Source organism: Chiloscyllium plagiosum, unplaced genomic scaffold (assembly GCF_037043375.1).
Source record: "Chiloscyllium plagiosum isolate Xiang-an unplaced genomic scaffold, Cpla_swu_hap1 HiC_scaffold_23, whole genome shotgun sequence".
NCBI lineage: Eukaryota > Metazoa > Chordata > Chondrichthyes > Orectolobiformes > Hemiscylliidae > Chiloscyllium > Chiloscyllium plagiosum.
The window spans coordinates 36,874,405-36,897,539 of NW_028270161.1; the positions used below are offsets into that span (position 1 = coordinate 36,874,405).

Below are 23,135 nucleotides of genomic sequence, written 5' to 3' on the forward strand. Positions count from 1 at the left end.
ACTTGAAATGGCTCTACAGCATTGGAACTGTTAGCACTGTTCTTAAATGGAATACTTGTAGCTGTGTAGCAATCACATGATAAGAAGTGGTTAGCATGGGTTTTACACAGGGAAAGTTGAACCCCTCTCTTTGATGATGGTACAAATACACTTGACAGTAATGCAATGATCTGGTTTATTTGTACTTTCACAAATATTTTGACAGAATGACTGTTGCAGGTTTCTTAACTAAGTGAAAGACACAGGGATCTAGGCCAAAGAAAGCCAGGGTTAAATTAAAATATTTTGAAGTGGAGGGTGCTCAGGAGAAGACATGAAGAAGATCACAGTTCGGGAAGGTCAGGGTTTAAGTATCTGCTGTTTCTAACTTATATAAATGGGATTGCTACTGAAACCTAACGTAAAAATGCCGGACTACGACTCTATTTTAGTGTTATCAATAAAGGATCTGGCAGAAGAAACTATATATTATTAACAAAGCATTGAAAACTTGTACTCAGAATTAGCTGTGCCTCTAAACAAGTTATTCCAGTAGCTACAACTTTGGTATCCATCCAAAAAATGCAAAACTGCTCACCTCGATGCTCTCCACATAAAGCAGAACAAAGCCAATTTGACAAATTACCATCCCAACAGATTCCTCTTAATCATCAACAAAATATTTAAAATGTTATCAACTACATTGTCAAATGGCACTTACCACAAATAATCTGTTCACCAATGCTCCATTTTGCTTCCACTAGGGCCACCTAGTTCCAGACCTCACTATCGTCTTACTCCAAACATAAATCAAAAAGCTGAATACAGAAGTGAGATGATAATGTCTGCCTGTGATTTTGAGACAGTATTTGAGCAAGTTTAGCATCAAAGAATCCAATTTAAATTGAGGCCAATGAGAATTAAGGAAAGCAAACAGAATACTGAGAATGTCTAGTACACTGATCAGATTACTCCGAGAATCCCTTGTTCCATTTTGATCACCGTGGAAGTGGCAATTACAGTTGTTTACCTGTGATTACTTTTAAAGGACTCAATCAAAACATAACTTACCGGATGCATCCACTGTTCTGAAGAGGCAACAATTTCCCTTTGTTCATCTCGAGAAAAACATATGCATATATTTGATTGTTGAAATGATCTGCTTTTGCTCTGTAACAATCATGATTCTGTGAAGAAGCACTTAAAATAAAGGCCTACACTTCAAGGTGCCAAGCTTAATGTGAAATTGAAAAACTGCAAAGGATCAACAGTTTAGCCATAACATCCTGCTCTAAGCTCTAATGTTGTATTGTGTGTGATTGCCTCCAAGACAGACCTTGTAATATTGTATTGTAATCACAAGGATGATCATCTGTGCTACCAGAACAAAGCAAAAATGCATTGTTAGCTTGGTAATTTAACAGTAATTTAACTAAACTGATTTGTAATTCTTTCAAAGGGGAAAGATATTTCAGAGGAGGTAGTGAGCTCACAACTCTGGAGTTCTTGCAGTTAGAATATGTGAGATAGATGAAAATTGAACAAAACTAAGGGTATTCTCACAAAGGAAGGCTTTTCAAAACTGAAAGTAATTACTGGGCATTCTTGACATTTTTGACAGCTGGAACTGAAAGTTTAAGGCTTGACAAGGAAAAGTTGTCTTCAGAATTTTTATGGCCATTTATTATGTTTTTAGTAGTTTGAGTAATACCTTGACTTTCATAAATGACTTTACAAATAAAAGGAGAGGTAGTTAATTATTTTAGCCTGAAATAAGTGCCTCAAGCATTTCTAGCATTCCACATCAACTAGAAATATTATGGGAATTCTATGTAAAATACTAGGTATATTGTAAAAACCATAGATTCATGCTTCAGCTAATCCAGTTGGACAAGAGTCCCAATGTTCAACTTGGTGAAGGGGTGAGATGTTGGGAATGATAAGGATGACAAAACACTTTCAAATGATTGAAAAAACAATTTGATCATATGTTTCATATCTTTCTAAACTGAAGTATCATTCCTGTGGTTTTGCAACAGTGTAAAGGTTTTGAAAGCCAACAGCTGAGATATAGGGGATAAGTTTCTGTCGTGTAAATCCATGCAACCTCCATCAATTCAGAATAGCACAGTAATTTTGGAAAATCAGTTGATATGATGTCATATTAATTATCAGTGACTGAAGAGTCCCATTTATTCAGTTATAGTCTGGAAGAATGCAGGTCATCCATGGGATTTAGAGATTCCTTGAAAAGTAAAAACCTTAAGCCATTAAAAATCAATGTTCGCAGTGATAAAGAGAAAATTTTTTACTTTGCCCAAGCGCTTCGTATTTTAAAAAGACATGAGTTCGAAGGGAATTATATCTTCAACAACTTGCAATCTATTTCCAATTTAGCCTCCCTTGTTCAGTGAAATACAGTGAGCTCAGTATAGGTGACTTGAAATACTGAGTAATTTAAACATACAAAATACTGTATTTAATTGCTGGTAATTAGTTGTAATTTACAATGATGTAAAGTGAAAATTACAATTTGTTTGGGCACAAGAATTAGAACATAATTCTAGGCAATTACTGAACAGCAGTATTTTATTGTTCTATGTGATAGGATTTTGTACATTGTCCAGGAAAGGAAATGCTTTTGAAATACATATAGTTGAGATTTTCTAATTTGCATCCCAAGTGTACTGATTCTCTCAGATCACGAATGGGAAAACTCACTGGTTTGAGCTCCAATCAGCGTCTTATCAAATTGTGAGCGTCGATACTGAAATTCCACTTTTGTCAGAAGACGATGTTGCTAGGATGAGTCTTAGAGACTGTTGCAGGTGGGAATATGTCCTTTTCTTTGGGTCTTCTGGTCACATGGAGAAAGGAGTCAGAGGCAAGGGGAAGGCAATGACTTTTAGTAGCCAATCCTCCATTCCATTTTCTGCCCTAGACTGGTGCATATGGAGGCAGTTTTGTTGCCTCTTTTCTTTTTTGTCATGAAGATAGCTATTTTTATTCAGTTTGTTCAGACATATATGGAACACCTCTAGAGCAGGTGGTTCTTATAGTCCAGAGGTAGGAACACTATATTATGCCACAAGATTCCTCCTACCATTAAGATAATCTCACGTATTCAGGGTGGTGAGGAGTTAAAATCTGGAGTGGACTTCCTCATCAAGCACTTAATTGGGAACAGGAGTAGGCCATTCAGCCCCTTGATCCTGTTCCACCATTCAATGAGGTCATGGATGATCTGTGGTCTAACTCCATATATCTACTTTTGACCCATATTCCTTAATACCTTTGTTTAACAAAAAAATTATCTATATCAGATTTAAACTGTGCATCCACTGCCATTTATGTTCCAAACACCTCCCACCCTGTGCGTGTAGAAGTGCTTAACATCTCGCCTTAATTCTCAGACTATGCCTGCCTTGCTAAGATTGTGAGAAGGCATTGAGTGCTTCTCCAGGGTCAATTGATCTAATTATTTGTCCTATTCGCCATCTTCCTCATCACCTCCAGGAAGGGGAATATTGTGCCATAGAGGTACATGATGGTTTAAAGATGATGTGCCTGTCAGGAGGGTAAAGCCCATGCTCTCCTGAGGTTAAAATTCAAGTCTTCCTATGAGCTCATGTACAAGTTCCAGAAGACAAAAAATTGCCTGGCAGCAGCTTGTACCTAAATTCTTCCAAAGTGTTTCCCACTAAGACAACTCAGAGTTAACACAGACCGTGTTCATGAAAAGAAGTGTTGCATGAAGCATAGTGTATTGCAAAAGAGTGGATTTAATTTTAAGTGTCTAAATATAATAAAAAAACACACACATGCCTAGGCAGGAGAATGTTATACATATCTATGGGGATGTCCATTAAGTATTGGAGGAAGGAGGGGTTACGTATTCATTGATAGAATTAAACAGATTTTTCAGATCTACATAGACATTCATTTTCTGAGTGCATTTTGCCTCAATTATTACTTCTGTTCAGACCTTATTCATTTTACTCCAGCCACACATAATAAAAACAGCTTAGATTCCCAGGTTGCATGGAGAGTGTTTTTTTTTTCACAAAACCTGCAAAAACATCCACAGTGAAGTGAGCTTTAGGGGAGGCCCATCTTTCAGAGCACAGTCAAATTAGGCTTCCTGCTCCAGAAATGTCACTCCAGCTGACTGAATGATTATCTTACTAACTGTAAATTCACGGCATACATTTAGTGAAATCACAATCAAGAGTTTCTAAACAGATTTCTCCATACTCCTTCCTGTTTAGGCCGAGGAGGAAGAAGAGGGCTTGAAAATTTAAGCTTCAGTTTCATGTTCAGATTTTCATTGTTCCCTGCATTTCATACAAGGTGAAAAACAAACTGTTTAATTGAGGATCCTAAGGTAAGGATTTAAAGAAATCTGCTTTAAGCATAAAGGAACAAGCAAGCTAAGAGCATGTGTTTCTATGCTCTACAAAAAGTAACTGTGAAGTGACACTGTCATCCTTTGATAGCACTGGAATGAACACGATGGATGAACTTTCAAATTAGAGATCACAATTAAAGATGCAAGAGAATATTGTCATGTGGAACTGAACCAACAATATACAGCCCTTGGATGCTTAGTCCTCATAAAATAGCAGCTCATATTTAGCTTTAGAAAGGAATCCCCTGTTAAACATTTCAAGGAAAATAGGTATTTGTCTGTGGGAACAGGATAATGATTGGTCTTTAGCTATTATTTTGCAATAAGAAATTAGTGAAATCATTCATTGTATAAATCCAGACAATTTCAATGATTCCATTTAGTAAGAGGCAACAACAAGAAAATAAATAGAAAGGGGAAAATAAAAACAAGCTATTGATATCAAAGTTTAAAATGTTTTCCACTCTATTATATCATTACATAAAAGAAATGAACTGTCTTCCTACAGTGCAATGGTTGAATGTATTGATGTATAAACAGCATTTTTTTTCTACAGAGTTCTTTGTGGCCAGTTTTCAGATCTAGAATGCTCCAAGGAAAGAAACATACACCAATCAGCTCTTTGACAGATACCAGAAGTTAAAACACAACTCTTGACCACTTTCATGGCTGGCATAGTATGACCACATTATTTGTTAAATAAGATTTTCTACAAAGATACAACATATAAAAACTGTTAAATATATAACTTTAGGTTTCTCAAAATACATTTAATGATCCTGTTTTCAACAAATGTTACTTTCTCATCTAATTTGAGTTTTTTTGTGTGTGCGTGTGGTAGATGGTTGATTGAAATGTGACACAGGCTGCAGGTAGCCAGACATGCTCATTGCGAATGCTGTTTGACAGTAGCTACTTTTATGCTGGGAAAGGAAACACGAGCTGCAAATGTTTCACATTTAGTTCTTTTTTTCTGGTTGAAATACAACATGACTTAAGAATGAGAAATAAGTCAGCCAAACTAAACAGGAGACTAAGATGTCCTCCCAGCATGAGTGTTCATATGTGTCTCTTTTGTGACTGGACATAGACTATTAATCTGTTTCCATGCTCCATTAGATCCTTTAGACATCTTACATCAGACCTGCTTTCCCAACATCAGGAGTCCCTCTATTCTTTTCAACAAAGACTTTACCCGAGCCAGTAATGATTTATTTCAGCACTATGAAAAGCTGAAATCAAATCCTTCAGGAGCCCATTAAAATTGAAATCAGTAAAGCTCATTCACAATGAAATAGTGTCCATTTTAACGTTCTCCTTTTGTTCTTTGGTCTATTGTTTTGTGAACAGGTAAAGATGAGGAAATAGATGTATAGATGTCAGAGAGAGTTACACACATAATAGCACAGTGTCTTTGTTGTGGACCCTTCGGTAACTCTTTAGTGTCCCACCTGAGGCAAAGATTCACTGCCTGTTAAGGGCTGATAAAACCAGTTCAGTCTTCTGTAACAGGCTTTCTGAGCGGAAACATCAACTGGGCAACAGCAATCCAACATTAGTTGAAAAGTAGGGACGAGAAGTGTCAAACATGGTCAATATTGCTTCAGTCCAAGCGTAGCTCAGTATTCTACATTTACTGCCCCAGTTGTCCTAATAACAGAATGAGTGAAACTTTAGCTCAAGAGTTAGATGAGATTATGCTGTTTTGACCAGTGTAGAGAAAGAGAAAGTTGAGGAAATAACATACAACAGATGACAGTCCGCAGCAGTAGAATTTGATTCGTATAAGTAGCTCACACAGAGTTCTAAGCTGCTCCTGCAGGGATTCTTTGTTGATGCATTTGTCAGGAGACCTGAAAGTCAATAAAGAAAGTGTGAAAACTATGTTTTACAGTTATTGTCTTCATTGCCTAACTACCTGCACAATCTCACAGGAAGACAAGAACATCCTCAAAGTTTCAAAGTATTAAATGTTTTTTTAAAAATAGGGTCAGCATTATCTAAATTGAAAACTGTTAGAAAACTCTAACACATATTAAAAACACCCAAAATAGTAAATAGTAAAAATAGTACAGCAGTCGGCTAAAATCTCCACTCCGAACATCAGAATGCACACACACAACTACCATTCTTTTCCTTAAAGTTCTGAGTAAATCTCATCAACCTCATGTCTCTCATCTGTTGTACCTACAAATAGACATCGCCAGGCAAACAATGTAAATTGTACTCAAAACTAGCCTTCACGTTATATCAAATTAGGAAATAGTGTTTTGAGCCCTAACAAGGAGGAAATGGTTCACAACTTCTTGTTGCTATGTTGAGCACACATCTGAACCCGTGTTCTTAAGATCCCCGTACGGCATAGGAACAGAGGTAGGCGACACATCTCATTGAGCCTTTCCACCATTCAATGAGATTGTTGTCTTAAAATGATCCAACAATTACTTAGTAAGTTGTGAAGTGCTGTGGGGTTATATTGTTTCACTAGAAATTTATTCATTAGATTTGTTTTTCTGTTTTTTTTAAAGCCGCATTGATCACAAAGCAGTCATACTTTGTGAGTGCAACAATACAGTACACATGTAATGGAAGGAAAATGTTAAATATGGATCAAGAATGATGGCTAATCAAATAACCTTCAACTCCACTTTTCTACCTTTCCCCCATAACCCTCAATTTCCTTAACGATTAAACATTTGTCTATCTCAGACTTGAATATACTTCCACGTTCCTGTTAAGAAAATGTCCGATTGAGCAGTTATTGCAACAACAATGGAGTGGCGAGGAGTCAGAGTGACTGTGATGCTAAATCTGAAGCCATGAGAGTTCAATGAGATTACAATCAATGGTAAAGACTCTCAGGGCACTGTGCCCCACTTCAAGTGAGTGTATTGCAATGGCGGGACAGTATATACTCAAGGATTGTGATGGAAGTTGCTGGTAGTTAGTATAAATATACGAGTATGACTGTACCAGACTGCTGTGTGACTGGTACAACAGGTCTGCCAACTTTGGCACCAGTATCCAGATGTTAGTTGAAGAGGATTTTGTCATGCACCAACTCGATCTCCACAACACAGGCAAAAGCTCCATCCAGTTTCTATTAATTTGTTTACCTTCCTGGAGGAGCTTAAGGGTAAACCATATTTGTCTGGGTCTAAAGTCGGATAAATGTCACATCAAGTAAACATTAACAGGTTTTTATTACCACTAAACAGTGAGAAAATCCGATGACTCCATGGTCAGTTTCAAAATTTAACTTCTGAATTTTTAAAGAATACATTCAAATTCTCAAAGTACACAATAAAATTGTAACTCTTATTCTCTGACCAATTGTTAATTAGTATTTTTGGCTCCCATATGAGCGATTTAAATTCAAACCTCCAATGCTCACTGAAACTTAATCTCAAAATGCCTGACCATAATTATTTAAGTGTTTTCACAAAACTGCAATATACTACCTTGGAACTAACAAAAAGTGGGTGGACCAGTCCAAAGCCTCCCTTCACTGCAGCTAAACACAACATTCTGTCACGTTTACCAATGGTTCAGTCGATTCTCATATTCTAACTGAATAAATAGTGCTGGACAAAAAATGTGTAATGAAACAATTAAACTCAAAATCGAAGATATTTTCCAAATTCATCATGCCAAAGTTATACAAATTTCATTTGTTGTCTTAAAATGATCCAACAATTCTTAGTAAGTTGTGAAGTGCTGTGGGTTATATTGTTTCACTAGAAATTTATTCATTAGATTTGTTTTTCTGTTTTTTTTAAAGCCGCATTGATCACAAAGCAGTCATACTTTGTGAGTGCAACAATACAGTACACATGTAATGGAAGGAAAATGTTAAATATGGATCAAAAATAACACCTTCTAATACAACTGTTTTATTTCAATGCCACTTCAATCAAACTCAAGCTGCATACTTATTACAAAATGTGTTTCATTCCCAGAAAGTGCCTGTGTATATTTTAAGTGAATATATCACCGAAGCAATTGCACACCATATGATATTGATGGTGCACATTGTTGTGCCAAGTAAGTAGCAGTTAAGTTGGTTATAAGCATCAAGGTTTTTATCACTTTTGAGAGTGAATCAAACTTGAATTCAAATGATAATAATTCTACTTTCGAAGTATTCTGGCCATTGGTGACTCAGCTGCATCCATAAGGTCATCTACAAAACGTATGAAAAACTCAAGATTCTTTTGTGTGAATAAAATAAATCTTAATCATTTTTCAAGACCAATTTTTAAAAATTCATTCACAGGATGAGGGCATTGCTGGCTTGGCAGTATTTATTGCCCAGAGGGCAGTTAAAAATCAGCCACATTGCTGTGGATCTGGAATCACATATAGGCTAGACCAAATAATGATGGCAATTTCCTTCTTTAAAGGGGAGTAGTGAACTGGGAAGGTGTTTTCAACAATTGACAGTCATCATTAGACATTTAATTCCAGTTTTGTATTGAATTCAGATTCTACTAGCTGCCATGATGGGATTTGAACATAGGCCACCAAACATTACCTGGGTCTGTAGAGCAACAGTGCAGTGCTCATACCACTAGACCACTGCCTCCCCTCTTTAAAATAATTGACCTGCGCAGAGATCTTACATGCATTATTGTCAGGGATTTGAGGGTCAGTGTGAAGACTTTAAGAAAGAAAAAAGGAAACACTTGTATTATGAAATCTCTGAAATGTTTAACATATGCTGCTGTTTTGATAGGTTCTGTTTTACTAATCCTTTTTTGAAAACCTTTCAGTGGTTTGATTTTTTTTAAGAAGGCATTATGTTAACTTATTGTTTAAGCAACTGACCATAGGACCATAAGATGTATAAGCAAAATTAGGCCATTTGCCCATTGAGTCTTAACCTCCATTCGACCAAGGCTGATATGCTTCTCAACTTCATTCTTCTATCTTCTCTCATGACCTTTGATCCTCTTACTAACCAAGAACTCTGTCTTAAATACACTCAATGACTTGGTCTCCACAGTCTTCTGTGGCAATAAGTTACACAGATTCACTACCCTCTGGCTGGAGGAATTCCTCCTCACCTCAGTTCTAAAGGGCTGTCCTTTCACTCTGAGGCTTGGCCCTCAACTCCAATTCTCTCCTACTAGTAAACATAGAATCCCCATTGTGTGAAAGCAGGCTATTCAGCTCATCGAGTCCACACAGCCTCTCCAAAAGGCAGTCAAGAGTGTGGTGCTCAAAAAGCACAGCAGGTCAGGCAGCATTTGAGGAGCAGAAGAGTTGACATTTCGGGTAAAAGTCCTTAATTCCATCCAGACCCACCCTTATGCCCTATCCCTGTAAACCTGTATTTCTGATGGCTAATCCACCTAGCCTGCACATTCCTGGACACCTTGCAACTGAATCCTCAGCTTGCTGACACATAGACTGCAAGCAGTGAAGATAGGTAACTGCACCTCCTCCACAATAACACAACACTGGAGCCCACCAAAGGATGTGTCCTCAGTCCCATACTGTACTCCTTGCACACCATGGCTGTGTTGCTGAATTCCGAATGATCGCCAGCTACAAGTTCATTACCGACACCATCGTAGTAGGATGGATATCTAACAATGACGAGTCCAAATACAGAAGGGAGAGAGAAGGCTTGGTGACATGGTGCAATGAGAACAAGCTCTCTCTCAATGTTGGCAAAACTAAAGAACTGATCATTGACTTCAGAAGGAAAGGAGAACACACGCCCATCGACATCAACGGAGCTGAGGTTGAGAAGGTGGAGAATGTCAAGTTCCTCAAACTCACTATAACTGACAACCGGACTTCCCACACAGATGCGACGGTCACGAAGGGACAACAACATCTTTCTCAGACAGCTCAGGAAATTTGGCATGTCCGTCAGGACCTGCACCAACTTCTACAGACGCACCACTGAAATCATACTGTCTGGGTGCATAAAATCTTCGAGGAGATAGTGAGGTCTGCAGATGCTAGAGATCAAAGTTGAAACTTTATTGCTGGAACAGCACAGCAGGTCAGGCAGCATCCAGGGAACAGGAGATTCGACGTTTCGGGCACAGGCCCTTCTTCAGGAATGATTCCTGAAGAAGTTCAGCAACAGCATCTTCATGGTGGTTATTAGACTGATAAGTGGACTCTCTCGCCTCAAATAATGCTGACCTTGATCTCACTTAGTGCACGCCCTGTGCGATATAACCTCTATGCCTCTGTCTAAACTTTTTACAACCTCTGATCTGTATACTCTTGCTTACTGTGATCTGCCTTTTCATTATACTTTGGTACACATGACAATAAATCAATCAATCAATGAGTTGCCCCATGATTGATCAATCAATCAACAAACCATAGGCAATTCAGCATGACCAATCCACCTAACCTTGGAATGTGGAAGGAAACCAATACACTCAGAGGAAACTCACAATGACATGGGGAGAATGTGCAAACTCCACACAACCAGTTGCCCGAAGATGGAATCTTACCCAGGTCTCTGGCGCTGTGAGGCAGCAGTGTTAACCACTGAACCACTGTGCAACCATCTTGCCATAAATAGCTATCACGTCATATTCCTTTACTTCTATTGTCAGCTTGTCAATCTTGTTAGAAATACTGCATTCTGACTGACAGCATTAAATTTTAACTTTTTACTATCACTACTTATTCTAATTCAAATATTTGCTCCAGTTTTCTGCTAATATTTTCTGCTTCTCCCTGTCACACTTTAATTATCAAATGCCTTTATACTATTCTGCACTTCTGCTGTCTCATTTCTTTTCAGTTTTTAAAACTTCCCTTCATTTGAACAGCCCTTTCCTCCAGAAACATCCCCCATGTTGATTCCCTCAAGGCCTTTAAATATTCTGTAAGTTTCAATGAGATCCCCCTCTTTCTTCTAAACTCCACTGGGTACCAACCCAGAGTCCACAACTGCCCTTCATTTGACAAGTTCTACATTCCTGGGATCACTCTTGTAAACCTCCTCTGGATCCCCTCCAAGGCCAGCACATCCTTACTGGGCCCAAACCTGCTCACAATATTCCAACTGTGCTCTGATCAGAGCCTGAAACAGTCTCAGCAGTATATCCCTGCTCTTGTATTCTGGCTCTCTTGATATGAATGTTCACATTGCATCTGCCTTTCTAACTGCCAACTTAATCTGCATGTTAACCTTAAGAAAGTTCTTCTTGCTTCAGATTTCCAAAGTCCTTCCCCATTTAGAAAATGGTCTGTGCATCTATCCTTCCCACCAATGTAATCACACCCTTTCCCACACCATTTTCCATTTGCCACCTTTTTGTTCACGTCCAGGTTCTTCTGCAGCCTCCCTGCTACCAGTCCCTTCACCTATCTTTGTTTCATCTGCAAACTTAGTAACAATGCCTTCAGCTCTTTTGTCCAGATCATTAACATATAATGTGAATAGTTGTGGTCCCAACACTGACCCCTATGGAACTCTATTAGTCTCCAGTTTCCATCGTTTAGCCCACTCACTGCCTTCACAAGTAGATATGAAAGGTTGGGCTATATCCTACACTGAGCAGCAAAGTACAGTATGAGCTTCCATTAAAAACAAATATGAGGAAAAAGCATTGTTTTCTCTTTTTAATTAAACATTCATGAGATAATGTGACCATGTTCCAAAAGACTGACTGTGAGTAATGCCATTTTGTTTTGGACATATGAGAAAGCAGTAACCAAATTTGATGTCCTTGTAATAATGATCTACAAGCCGTTTGACCCCTATAAGGTTAAACCGATCTCTCAAAACATTTATAGAATGTGTAATTCCTACAAAAATGATCCGGTGTAAGCAGTGAAGTTGATTAAGCCCTACAAGTACTGGTAAAGTACAGTAAAGGACACCATACATCCCACCAGACCATAGGACTGATCTCTCATTGGAGAGAGACAATAGTGGTGGCTTAACCTGAGGGTCGCCACGCCTCAGGCAAGAGGAGAGATTGAGAAGGAGAGTCTTTCATGGTAACCACAGCTGGTGCGAGTATTAAACCCTCACTGTTGGTCTTACTCTGCATCGTGAACCAGCTATCCAAACAATTGAGCAACCAACTCCTACAATATCATGGCAAAGCAAGCAGAGTGTTTTTGTGGGGAAGGCCATCCTTCTAGTATACAATTTTCCTTTAACTGCTATGTGGTTGAGTGGGACTTCACCTGCCTTGTGACATTCCGCTGCCAATTCATACTTGCTTCCAGTTCCACCAAAGGTGCTGGGACATTGTTGCATAGGTGCTCTTTATTCTTCACTGGATTTGCCACTGAAAATATGGCAATACCAATGGAAACGTAACTTCCACAGACACAGAAGCACATGGATATCCCATGACTACTAGGGTGACCTTGACATTAGAACCAATGAATGCAGTACTGATTGGCTGCAACTAACTTCAGTTGTCAGGGCTTATGGAGGCACTGGGTCAGCATAAGATGAGTCAACCAATCCACAGTGCCCAATACAGTCAGTTAGTTGTCCATTCTGTGCAATCAGTGGAAGGAAACATTGTCACTGCCTCAGCTTTAATGCTATGTGAATTTCCAATTTGTCATAAAGAACATCTCAGAGGTTAATTGCAGCTCCTCCACCTGATTCTATTACTGAGTCACTGCCTGGAGATGTGCTTGCTGTAACTCTTTATTACCCCCATGCCATCAGATCACCCTTACTTTCTCCAGATACTGCACAAATGCTGTTCTTGAGAAAATCTTTGTCAGTCTCAAATCTTTTTATTCAGGTCTAAGAGATCCTCCTTGGAAATTGTTGGTCTAAAAATTAAATGCGCAGCTTCCAATGTGCCTCCACAACTGGTAAAACCATGAGAATTCCTTATCCTTATAGTCTTTTAACAGGGACGCATAAAAAAAGGATCATTTTCATTTATCTTCCCAGTTCTTGGATTTGATGGTCAGAAATACTTAAGAGTGGTGGAAAGCAAGGTCAATTTGTTGGTTAACACTTTCCCAACATACCAACACTTACCCAGTTGTGAAGAAAGAACTCATATTATGCAGCACACTGTATTTTTACAGGACTTAACAAAGCACTTCAGAGTTCTTGTTGCATCCTAGACAAACCCGGTGGTCAATTTACATACAAAATTGTCCCACTAACTGCAATGCCTTACATGGTTGGATAAATGATTTTTATTAAGATTGATAGAAAAATTAATGTTGCCAGGATCTCCTGCCCTTTTGCAAATAGTGTAAATTTAATATTTTATATCCACTTAAACAGATGAAGGAAAACATTTCTGAAATTTGTCTTTATCTTGTATACATGTCCTTCCATAAATATTTTATATTCCTTGAAGGGACAATGGCAGACCTGTCAAAGTCTGCCTAACATATATAAATCACAAAATTTTTGTTGTTCAGTATAGTCACATTTCTATTCCCACAGAAAACAGTATTAAAAAATGCAGGACTTGCATTTGTGTAATGTTTAGGATGTGCTGATTTCACTTGACTGACAGAAGATAGCACCACTGTAAACATCAGCCTAGACATGTGTTCAGATGTTCTGGACTGGTCTTGAATCATAACATTCTGATTCAGGGGCAATGTGCTATTTCTCAGCCAAGAGTAATACATCCTTTTGTTTTATTTAGATTCATGAGAAAACGTTGGTTGATCCTCTGCTGTTGTAGGTTTTGATCCAATCTCTCTTTCACGTCATGGGAAAATGTTGGTGGTGGATTAATAGTTTTGCTGAGAGCTTATTAAAAGTGTGTTCCCTCTGAACACACTGTCTGCACAGAATTCAAAGACATTGATGCTCTAAAATGTAAACCCTGAGTTCCGTTGATTGCAAAAAAGGAGGGTTGGTTATACAACATAGCAGGGACAAATATTTTTAAGTAATACCAATATATGGTGTTTTGCTGCCAATAAAGCTCTTCTCTTGTTATTAATATTAAGAAACAGTATCTCAGTAGGAGCACACCTGAGAGTCAGGATTGGTTGTGGGTTCATAGTCCCACCCCATAGATTTGATGAATTCTGACCCGACCCTCCCATGCAGTACTGAAGGTGAGCTGCAATTTCAGAGGTGCAACCTTTCAGATGAAATATTAAAGAAAGGCCCTCTCATAGCTCATACCATATTTCTTAATGGGCATCATTTTATTAAAGGACATGCAAATTCTCCAAACTAACCTGACAAATATTTATCCCTGAAAGAACATCTTAAAAAAATAGATTATTTAACCACTATCCCATTGTTGCTTGGAATGACCCAGCTGTACATAAGTCCGCTGCTGCATTTTCTACATTGTTATGGAGACTACACTTCAAAAAATAGTTAGTAGGTGGTACTTAATGAGCAGTAAATTTCTTTGGGACATCCCAAGGTAATGAAAGGCACTATACACGTGTTAGTTTTTCTTTTATATTGTTTACTGGAGTGGTGTGGAGTTGGGGGGTGGGGGACGATGGATCGTAAGAAATCTGACTTTAATGAAATGAAATCATCAAGATTGAAAATGATATGATTGGACAGTGATGGGACTGTCATTATCCTTTCCATGAATGTGCAATTCAATATTCAACAGGAATAGTTGTACACAAGATAAAGATAAAGGTCAGAAGTTGTCCTTTGATTTCACAAAAAATCTTAACTACTCAATTTAATAAATAGACTAGCAAATTTCCCTTTATTATTTGAAGAAAAATACGTGAACCTTGTCTAGGTTGCAGAGCCCCCTTCTGGTCCTTTCTGAAATCTTATTTCATCTTTGAAAGGATTAATAGAAATAATGGAATTTGACAAGTTACAATAAACCTACTTAACTCTCAGTGGATCGTAAAAGCAAATTAAATTATATGTTCCTAGTGGCTCTGGAAGCTACTAATTCCTTTTTCTGTACATTCCTTACTGCCATTCTAGTTCTGTCACTTTTTTCTGAATATCATGAGCAAAATACACCCATGCAAGAAAAATTAATTTGGAGCACTATGATTTCCATACACCTGTTAAACAGCTAGTTTTTTTTACACAATAAAGCAAAATATTATGTGGTTTCGTACAATAATATGTGAAGTAAACACCAGAAGATACACTTTATGTCCTTTTTTCGAAAGTTGATCATGCATAAAATAATAAATTCTAGCCTCTGACAATTTTAGATTTGTTGCAGTGAAGTCAGCAGCAATGTTAGGCACACTGACAGGGCATGAAGGATGCACCCACAATCCCAAATTCTGAAAAGCATCCTTTATTGCACCAAGTGACACAAAGCACAGTAGCCACACAGAACAGAGTATAATGTCCAAATTCCCTGGGAAGTCAAGTTGAGCTTGAGTGAATCATAGGACTGACTACAAGACTGACATCTTTATTAGCAAATTCCCTCAATTTAGAATAACTGCTCTTTTTGAATACATTGATGCTTGGATTGTATCCTTGATTGTTTCTTCGGTGATGAGCAAGTCACGTAAAAATATTTTTATCAATTCTGTATAGCCCAAATATAGCCCAACGTGGGGCTGGCATTCAAAATAAAATGGAGAAGAATATTATTTCAAAGTTACTGTGGCATTTCAGTGGCAGCATCTGTAGCAAACTTATACTGGATAATATTGGGATTCCTGCAGCATACTCTACACAACTTGACATGCAAATTGTATTCGAATACAGGAGTTATCACCCAGGACAGCAGAGTGCTTAGTCAAGGAAAGGAAATAAGGATGAGCTTTTGCAACTGGCATATCAGGGCACTTGTTCATTTTCTACATAACAGGACATATTTGCAGTTTTGGATAATGTCGTGGCTTTAAGATAAAGGGAACAATGGTGAGCTGTCTTAGAACAGGAGAGCCATCGAAAAGGGGACATTTAAGGCATGCCACTGGCATAAATAATAAATACAGCAGGGAGCTATGCAGCTACTAATAACAATACCAGTGCAAACTTTCTTTTTGAAGGTGTAAACAAAACATATCAAATTATAGTAAAATAACACAACTCTTAAGATCAGTATTGGTTAAAAGCCTAATTGTAATGATGTCAGAGCTTAAATGCTGTTACATTGCAATTAGAAAGCATCCCACAATCAGGATTCATATAGATTTCATCTGCTAGGTCTTTTTCCATCATTTAAACTTCATGAAATTTTGCTGTATAATTCATGAAATGCTGTATAATTTTGCAATTAGAACAAATGAATTTTGTTGTCATCACATCAAGTTCACCCTGCAGAGTGTGTACAAGAAATACATTATTGTTTGCTTGCAGTAAATGTACAGAGGAACTTTCTTTGCTCTGAGGTGATCATGGGGAGAAATACGTAATGTGAATTTGTTTTCCTCAGCTGAAAACATGGAAATCAGAATGAAAATAGTAGGAAGATTTACATTAAATATTTCAGTTGGTAATATGAAATGGTTAGTGCCTTTATTACAGTCTGAGAAGATGCAGCAAAACAATGTTTGAAAGAAAATTAGAATAACTAACTTAAGTATTATTAAGACTGGGTTCTGTAACACCAATTTGAGGATCACATTCATATACAAGCTTATCTCAACCATTCAAATCAGATGATGATTTAGAATAGGGATGAGAGTTTGGACATAGTCTCTGACTAATGAGGGCTGAATTTCTTTACTGCACCTATATTTGAATACTTCCACTGACAGATGACTAAATACAGTCGAGATAATCCTTGTTTACTATTGAGAAAATGGTATTACAGAATAAAATTGATGTGAATCTGTCATAATATGGAAATACAGAGTAAATATATCATTTACATGAATATGTGGATGCTACTGTCTAGAATGCAAAGCAAATGATGATTAAAAAAGCACAGCAACTGTGATCCATTTTCTCCCTCCCTATTCTGTTTAGAATTCTCCCTACTCTTCTCCCTACTCTTATTAGTGACAACTTGATTTGTGAAGTGACCCCATATGGCCTGAGATGAATTTCTAATGGATAACAATTCTCAGCACAGCTAATTCAGCTCTGAGAAACTGAAGGAGTAGAGAATAGAGGATACATGCAATAAAGTGGCTGGTCTTTGCACAGTAAGTTTTGGAATGCATTAACAGGGCCAAGTCAGGGCACCTGGCCTAGCAACACTGCTGACCTGCACCAGACCTGATTTAAGTGCAGTACTAACCACTGTTCTCCGACAGTGGAGCAATGTCGAGTCCTCCAGCGCTGTATCAAACCCCAGCCTATAAGCAAAAAGGCACAGTGTCAGGTCAATTAAAAAAAAACTTTTCCATAAAATGTGCTAAATGATTTGTATTTTGGGCATAAAATTTAAGGTAAAAAATACGTTAGCAGCTCATTTGTGATCATCCTTTCAAGGACAGCGATTTCCAGTTATGTACCTAATTAGATATGATACAGTGTGCTAGGTATGTGGTTCATAACTACCAACCACTATTGCAATGCGTTCTTACCTTGTCCCAACAATGAGTTGACCTGATTGGGACACAAGGCAGTGGTGCAGATGAAATTTAATTAATTCTGCAAACAAATGAAGTTGTGTTGATGACAGGCACCAGGATACAGCAGTGACAGAATCATTAGTCACATACACAGGTACAGTCATCACCATTTATCACCAACCTATTTCGGAAATCATCATTATACACTATTTTACAGCTACGAAAATATTAGTTTGATATTAATTGGAATCTTCTTTTAAATAAATTATTTGCACATCCTGAGAACTGTTTAATTTGCAGATGAAAGATCATGTGCAGCTACCTTTTCTGCCACTCTTGAGCACTGGAATTGTGTTCTACCTACATTAAAGGCACAAGTATTATGAGTTGGAGAAATGGACTAAAATGCTTCTCTTCCAAACTAACAAAACTTGCACCTAATTTAAAGAAACAAACTTATAATGTGGCAATAGCTACTGATCAAAACAATAAATTTGTGTTAAATAAATCTCCATTCATTTGGCACTTCTCGCATCCTCTCGACATCACAAAACACTTTACTTCAAAAAGAATTCCCTGGCTGTGTACACATTGCTGTTACTGCAAACAACCAACTCCGGGCGGCCAGTTATTCACTCTGAACTAACATTACTGGAATGGATTTTCCAGTCATTGTCATACAATTGCTTGTGGGAGCTAACTGTCTTGTGAATTGGTTGTCACATTTCTTACATTGCAACAGTGACAGTTTGTCCTTGAAAAAAAATGTTTAGAGTCAGAGAATCACAGAACTGTATAACTGCAGAAACAGATCATTTGTCCAGGCTGACCACATAGCCTAAATTAACATAATCCTAGATGCCAGCATTTGACCCATATCCTTCCATCCTTTCCTAATCATATACTCATCCAGATGCCTTTTAAATGCTTCTCACCTTAAACCTGTGCCCTCTAGTTTTGGACTCCCCTACCCTAGAAGAAGACCTTGGCTATGCCCCTCATAATTGTATAAACCTCAGAGACCCATACACCAAGGAAAATAGCCCCAGTCTATTCAGCCTCTCCCTATAATTCGAACTCTCCAACCCTGGCAACATCCTTGTAAATCTTTTCTGCACCCTTTCAAGTTTCACAACATCTTGCCAATAGCAGGGAAACCGAAATTGAATGCAGTTTTCCAAAAGTTGCCCTAACTGTCCTGTACAATTGCGACATGACAGCCCAACTCCTATACTCAATGCACTGATCAATAAAGGCAAGCATACCAAATACCTTCTTCACTTTTCTGTCAACCTGTGACTCCACTTTAAGGAACTGTGAACCTGCACCCCAAGGTGTCTTTGTTCAGATACACTCTGCAGAACCCTACCAATAAGAGTACAGGTACTGCCCTGATTTGCCCTACCAAAGTGCAACGAGGTCCCATGGTACTCTGAGATGACAATCTTCACTGTCCACTATACCATTAAGTTTGGTGCCATCTGCAAACTTATTAACCACATATATTCACATCCAAATCATTTATATAAATGACAAAAAGCAGTGGACCAAGCACTGGTCCTTGCAGCACATTGCTGGTCACAGGCCTCCACTCTAAAAAACAACCCTCCACCATCACCCTCTGTCTTCTACCTTCAAGATGTGGAGGAGCCGGTGTTGGACTGGGGTGGACAAAGTTAAAGATCACACAACAGCTGGAGCAGTGAAAGCTAGCACTTCCAAATAAACCTGGTGGTCTATAACCTAGTGTTGTATGATTTTTAACTTTCTACCTTCAAGCCAGTTTTGTATCCAATTGGTTAGCCCTCTCCAGATTCCATGTGATCTAACCTTGCTAACCAGTCTACCACATGGGACCTTGTCTAACGCCTTGCTGAAGTTCGTATAGACAACATCCACCACTGTGCCTTCATCAATCTTCTTTGTCACTTCTTCAAAAAGCTCAAACAAGTTAGTAAGATATGATTTCCCAAGCACAAGGCTGTGTTGACTATCCCTAATCAGTCCTTACCTTTCCAAGTTCATGTAAGTCTTGTCCCTCAGAGTGTCCTCCAACAACTTTTCCACCACTGACATCAGTGCTCGTCAATCTTTAGTTCCCTGGCTTTTCATTACCACCATTCTTAAATAATGGCACCACATTAGCCATCCTCCAGTTTTCTTGCACCTTAACCATTGCTATCGATGATACAAATATCTCAGTAAAGGGCTCAGAAATCATTTCCCTAGCTTTCCACAAAGTTTTGGAAACATACGATCAGGGATTTATCTACCAAGTACGTTTTAAGACATCCAGCACCTCTTCTTCTTTAATATGGCGACTTTTCCAGATATCTCTATTTACTTCTTCAAGTTCTCTAGTTTCCATATCCTTCTCCACATGATATGGAAATATGATATGGAATACTCATTTAGTATCTCACCCATCTCCTATGGTTCCACACATAGACCTTGTTGATCTTTAAGAGCCCCAATTCTCTTCCTAGTTAGTCTTTTGTCCTTAACAAATTTGTTGAATCTCTTTAGAATTCTCCTTAATCGTATTTGCCAAAGCTATCCATGTCCTATGTTTGCCATCCTGAGTACTCTCCGACTGCATTTATATTCCTCGAGGAATTCAATCAATCCCAATTGTCTCTACCTGACATATACCTCTTTTTCATGACCAGAGCCTCAATTTCTCTAGTCATCTAGCACTCCCTACCCATTCCAGTCTTGCCCTTCACACTAATAGGAATATAATCTCTGGATTCTCACTATCTCATTTTTTTGAAGATCTCTCTCTTTCCATCTGTCCCTTCACCAGTGAATATCCTTCCCCAATCAACTTGTCAAAGTTGATCTTACTCCAGTTTAGGTCAGGTCTATCCTTTCCATAACTATTTTAAAGCTAATAGAATTATGATCACTGGCCCTAGAGTGCTCCCCCACTGACACCTCAGTCACGTGTCCTACCTTATTTCCCAAGAGAAGGTGTAGTTTTGCTCCTTCTCTCGGAGGTACATTCACATACTAAATCAGAACATGTTTTTGTACACATTTAAATTCCTCTCCATCTGACCCTTTAACACTATAGCAGTCCCAGTCTATGTTTGTGAAGTTAAAATCCCCTACTACTACAACCCTATCATTTTGACAGATATCGGAGATCTCCTTACAAATGTCTTCTCAATTTCTTGCTGACTATTGGGTGTGGGGGGGGGGGGGGGGGGGGGGGGTTGGGGGGGAAGGGGAGGGGGGGAGTAGTTGGCCCAGCTATAATACAATAAGGTGATCCTCCTTTTCTTATTTCTCAGTTCTACCCAAATACCTTGACTGGGCATACTCCCACGAATATCCTCCGCAAGTACAACCCTAATGTTATCCCTAGCCAAACACACCACTCTCCCTTCTCTCTTAACCTCCATTCTACCCTTCCTATTGCATCCATATCCTCGAACATTAAGCTGTCAGTCCTGCCCTTCCCCGACCACATTTCTGTAATTGCTATGATATCCCAGTCTCATGTTCCCAAACATGCCCTGAGGCCATCTGCCTTAACTGTCAAACCTGTTTCATTAAAATAAATGCAGTTTAATTGGTCAATCTTGCTTGTCTTGATTATTCAACTCACTCCTTTTCTCAACTGTACCATCCTCAGACTTATCTTGAATAGCAATAGCAAATCTCTCCACTGGGACATTGGTCCCTTTCTAATCGTTTGGTTGTAAAGTGTTTAGGAAGTACTGAATTTATGAAAGGCACAACAGTAACACAAGTCATTTTTTAAAAAAAGTTTTAGCTCACTTGTTGTGAAAGTTTTGTAGTATGCATGTGCATAAGGAAATCTGACCAGAACACCATGGATCATATATTATGACACTCCCACCCAGATAGCACACGAATTGGTGTGTGATGAAGAGTTGAAAATGTGTTGCTGGAAAAGCGCAGCAGGTCAGGCAGCATCCAAGGAGCAAGAGAATCGACGTTTCGGGCATGAGCCTCATTCCTGAAGGGCTCATGCCCGAAACGTCGATTCTCCTGTTCCTTGGATGCTGCCTGACCTGCTGCGCTTTTCCAGCAACACATTTTTCAGCTCTGATCTCCAGCATCTGCAGCCATCATTTTCTCCTAGTGTGATCAAGAGTGCCAGTTATTTTAAGAAGCAGTTGACACTACTGAACTTTAGTTGGTGTCAGTATCTGATCCAAAATTTGGCACAATTGCCTTTACCAACCAGTCTGGGTCAATGAAGATATTGAGCATTTCAATTAGTGGTTCAAATCATTACAACCAGGTGTTGCAGTAGAAAAACTGGTGCACACATGCATCATTTTAGTGCCAGCAAGTCAGCTTCTGATTATTGTACCTTCTCCAGTTGTTGAGATCAGAATTATACACAGCATTAAGCACAAATTCATTTTGCTGACCAATGAACATGGAATAGCTGATTCAGCATACACAGGGCTAGAAGCCATCTGCTTCTAAAGGCAATGTTCATGTATTGGAGAGGTCACTGCAAGTACCTGAAAATCCATCTCTCCTTGCAACTGAAGGAGAAAAAAACATTCTTTGCTTCAACAAAACCAAGATCTGTGTATGAAGACAAAGTGGGAGAAACCATCTATTGTTCACAATTACTGAATCTTTGCAACGTTAAATATGTATTTAGTAAATGTCCAAAATAAATGCACTTGCCAGGAATGTTTACAGGTCTGACTGGATGAAGCACTAAAGGTTCTGGTGCATGGTAGACAAATAGATCATACATTTGTGACATTATGTTAAAAGTATAATATATAGATAGCTAAGACAAAGATCCACCAATTTGCCATCTCCTACTGGATGTCTGACCATCTTTATTTAGAAGGAATCCTGATAGCTCTTATCAGAACCGAGACACTGGTAGCTGAAACGTTGGTTCAAAAAATACCCTTCACTCAGATTGAATGTACTATAATTTTCAGGGGTTGCAGAATCAAAACAAGATAATCTTGCTTGAATTAAGCCAAGGAATATCTTTAGAAATGAACAAAATACAAAAGTTAAGTCAAAGTTAGGGCGGCACGATGGCTCAGTGGTTAGCACTGTTGCCTCACAGCACCAGGTTCCATTCCAGCCTCGGGTGACTGTCTGTGTGAAGTTTGCACATTCTCCCTGTGTCTGCATGGGTTTCCTCCGGGTGCTCCGGTTTCCTCCCACAGTCCAAAGATGTGAAGGTCGGGTGAATTAGCCATGCTATATTGCCCATAGTGTTAGATGCATTAGTCAGAGGGAAACGGGTCTGGGTGGGTTACTCTTCGGAGGGTCGGTGTGGACTGGTTGGGCTGAAGGGCCAGTTTCCACACTGTAGGGA

At 38.6% G+C, this 23,135-nt stretch overlaps 1 protein-coding gene across 3 annotated transcripts in view; it reads right to left on the reverse strand.

Moving 5' to 3' along the window:
• Nucleotides 1–2,430: 2,430 nt before the first annotated feature.
• Nucleotides 2,431–23,135, reverse strand: part of tafa5a (TAFA chemokine like family member 5a) — a 630,927-nt gene continuing 610,222 nt past the window's right edge. The window contains exons 5-6 of one of the 3 annotated variants that reach the window (XM_087999537.1): nt 17,524–17,581; nt 2,431–6,240 (exon numbers count right to left, since the gene is read on the reverse strand). In XM_087999537.1, coding sequence (XP_087855663.1) covers nt 17,570–17,581 — 12 coding nt within the window. In that variant the 3' untranslated portion in view covers nt 2,431–6,240; nt 17,524–17,569. The remainder of the gene's footprint in view (nt 6,241–17,523; nt 17,582–23,135) is intronic. The other 2 variants (XM_087999539.1, XM_087999538.1) reach the window with 2 other exon arrangements.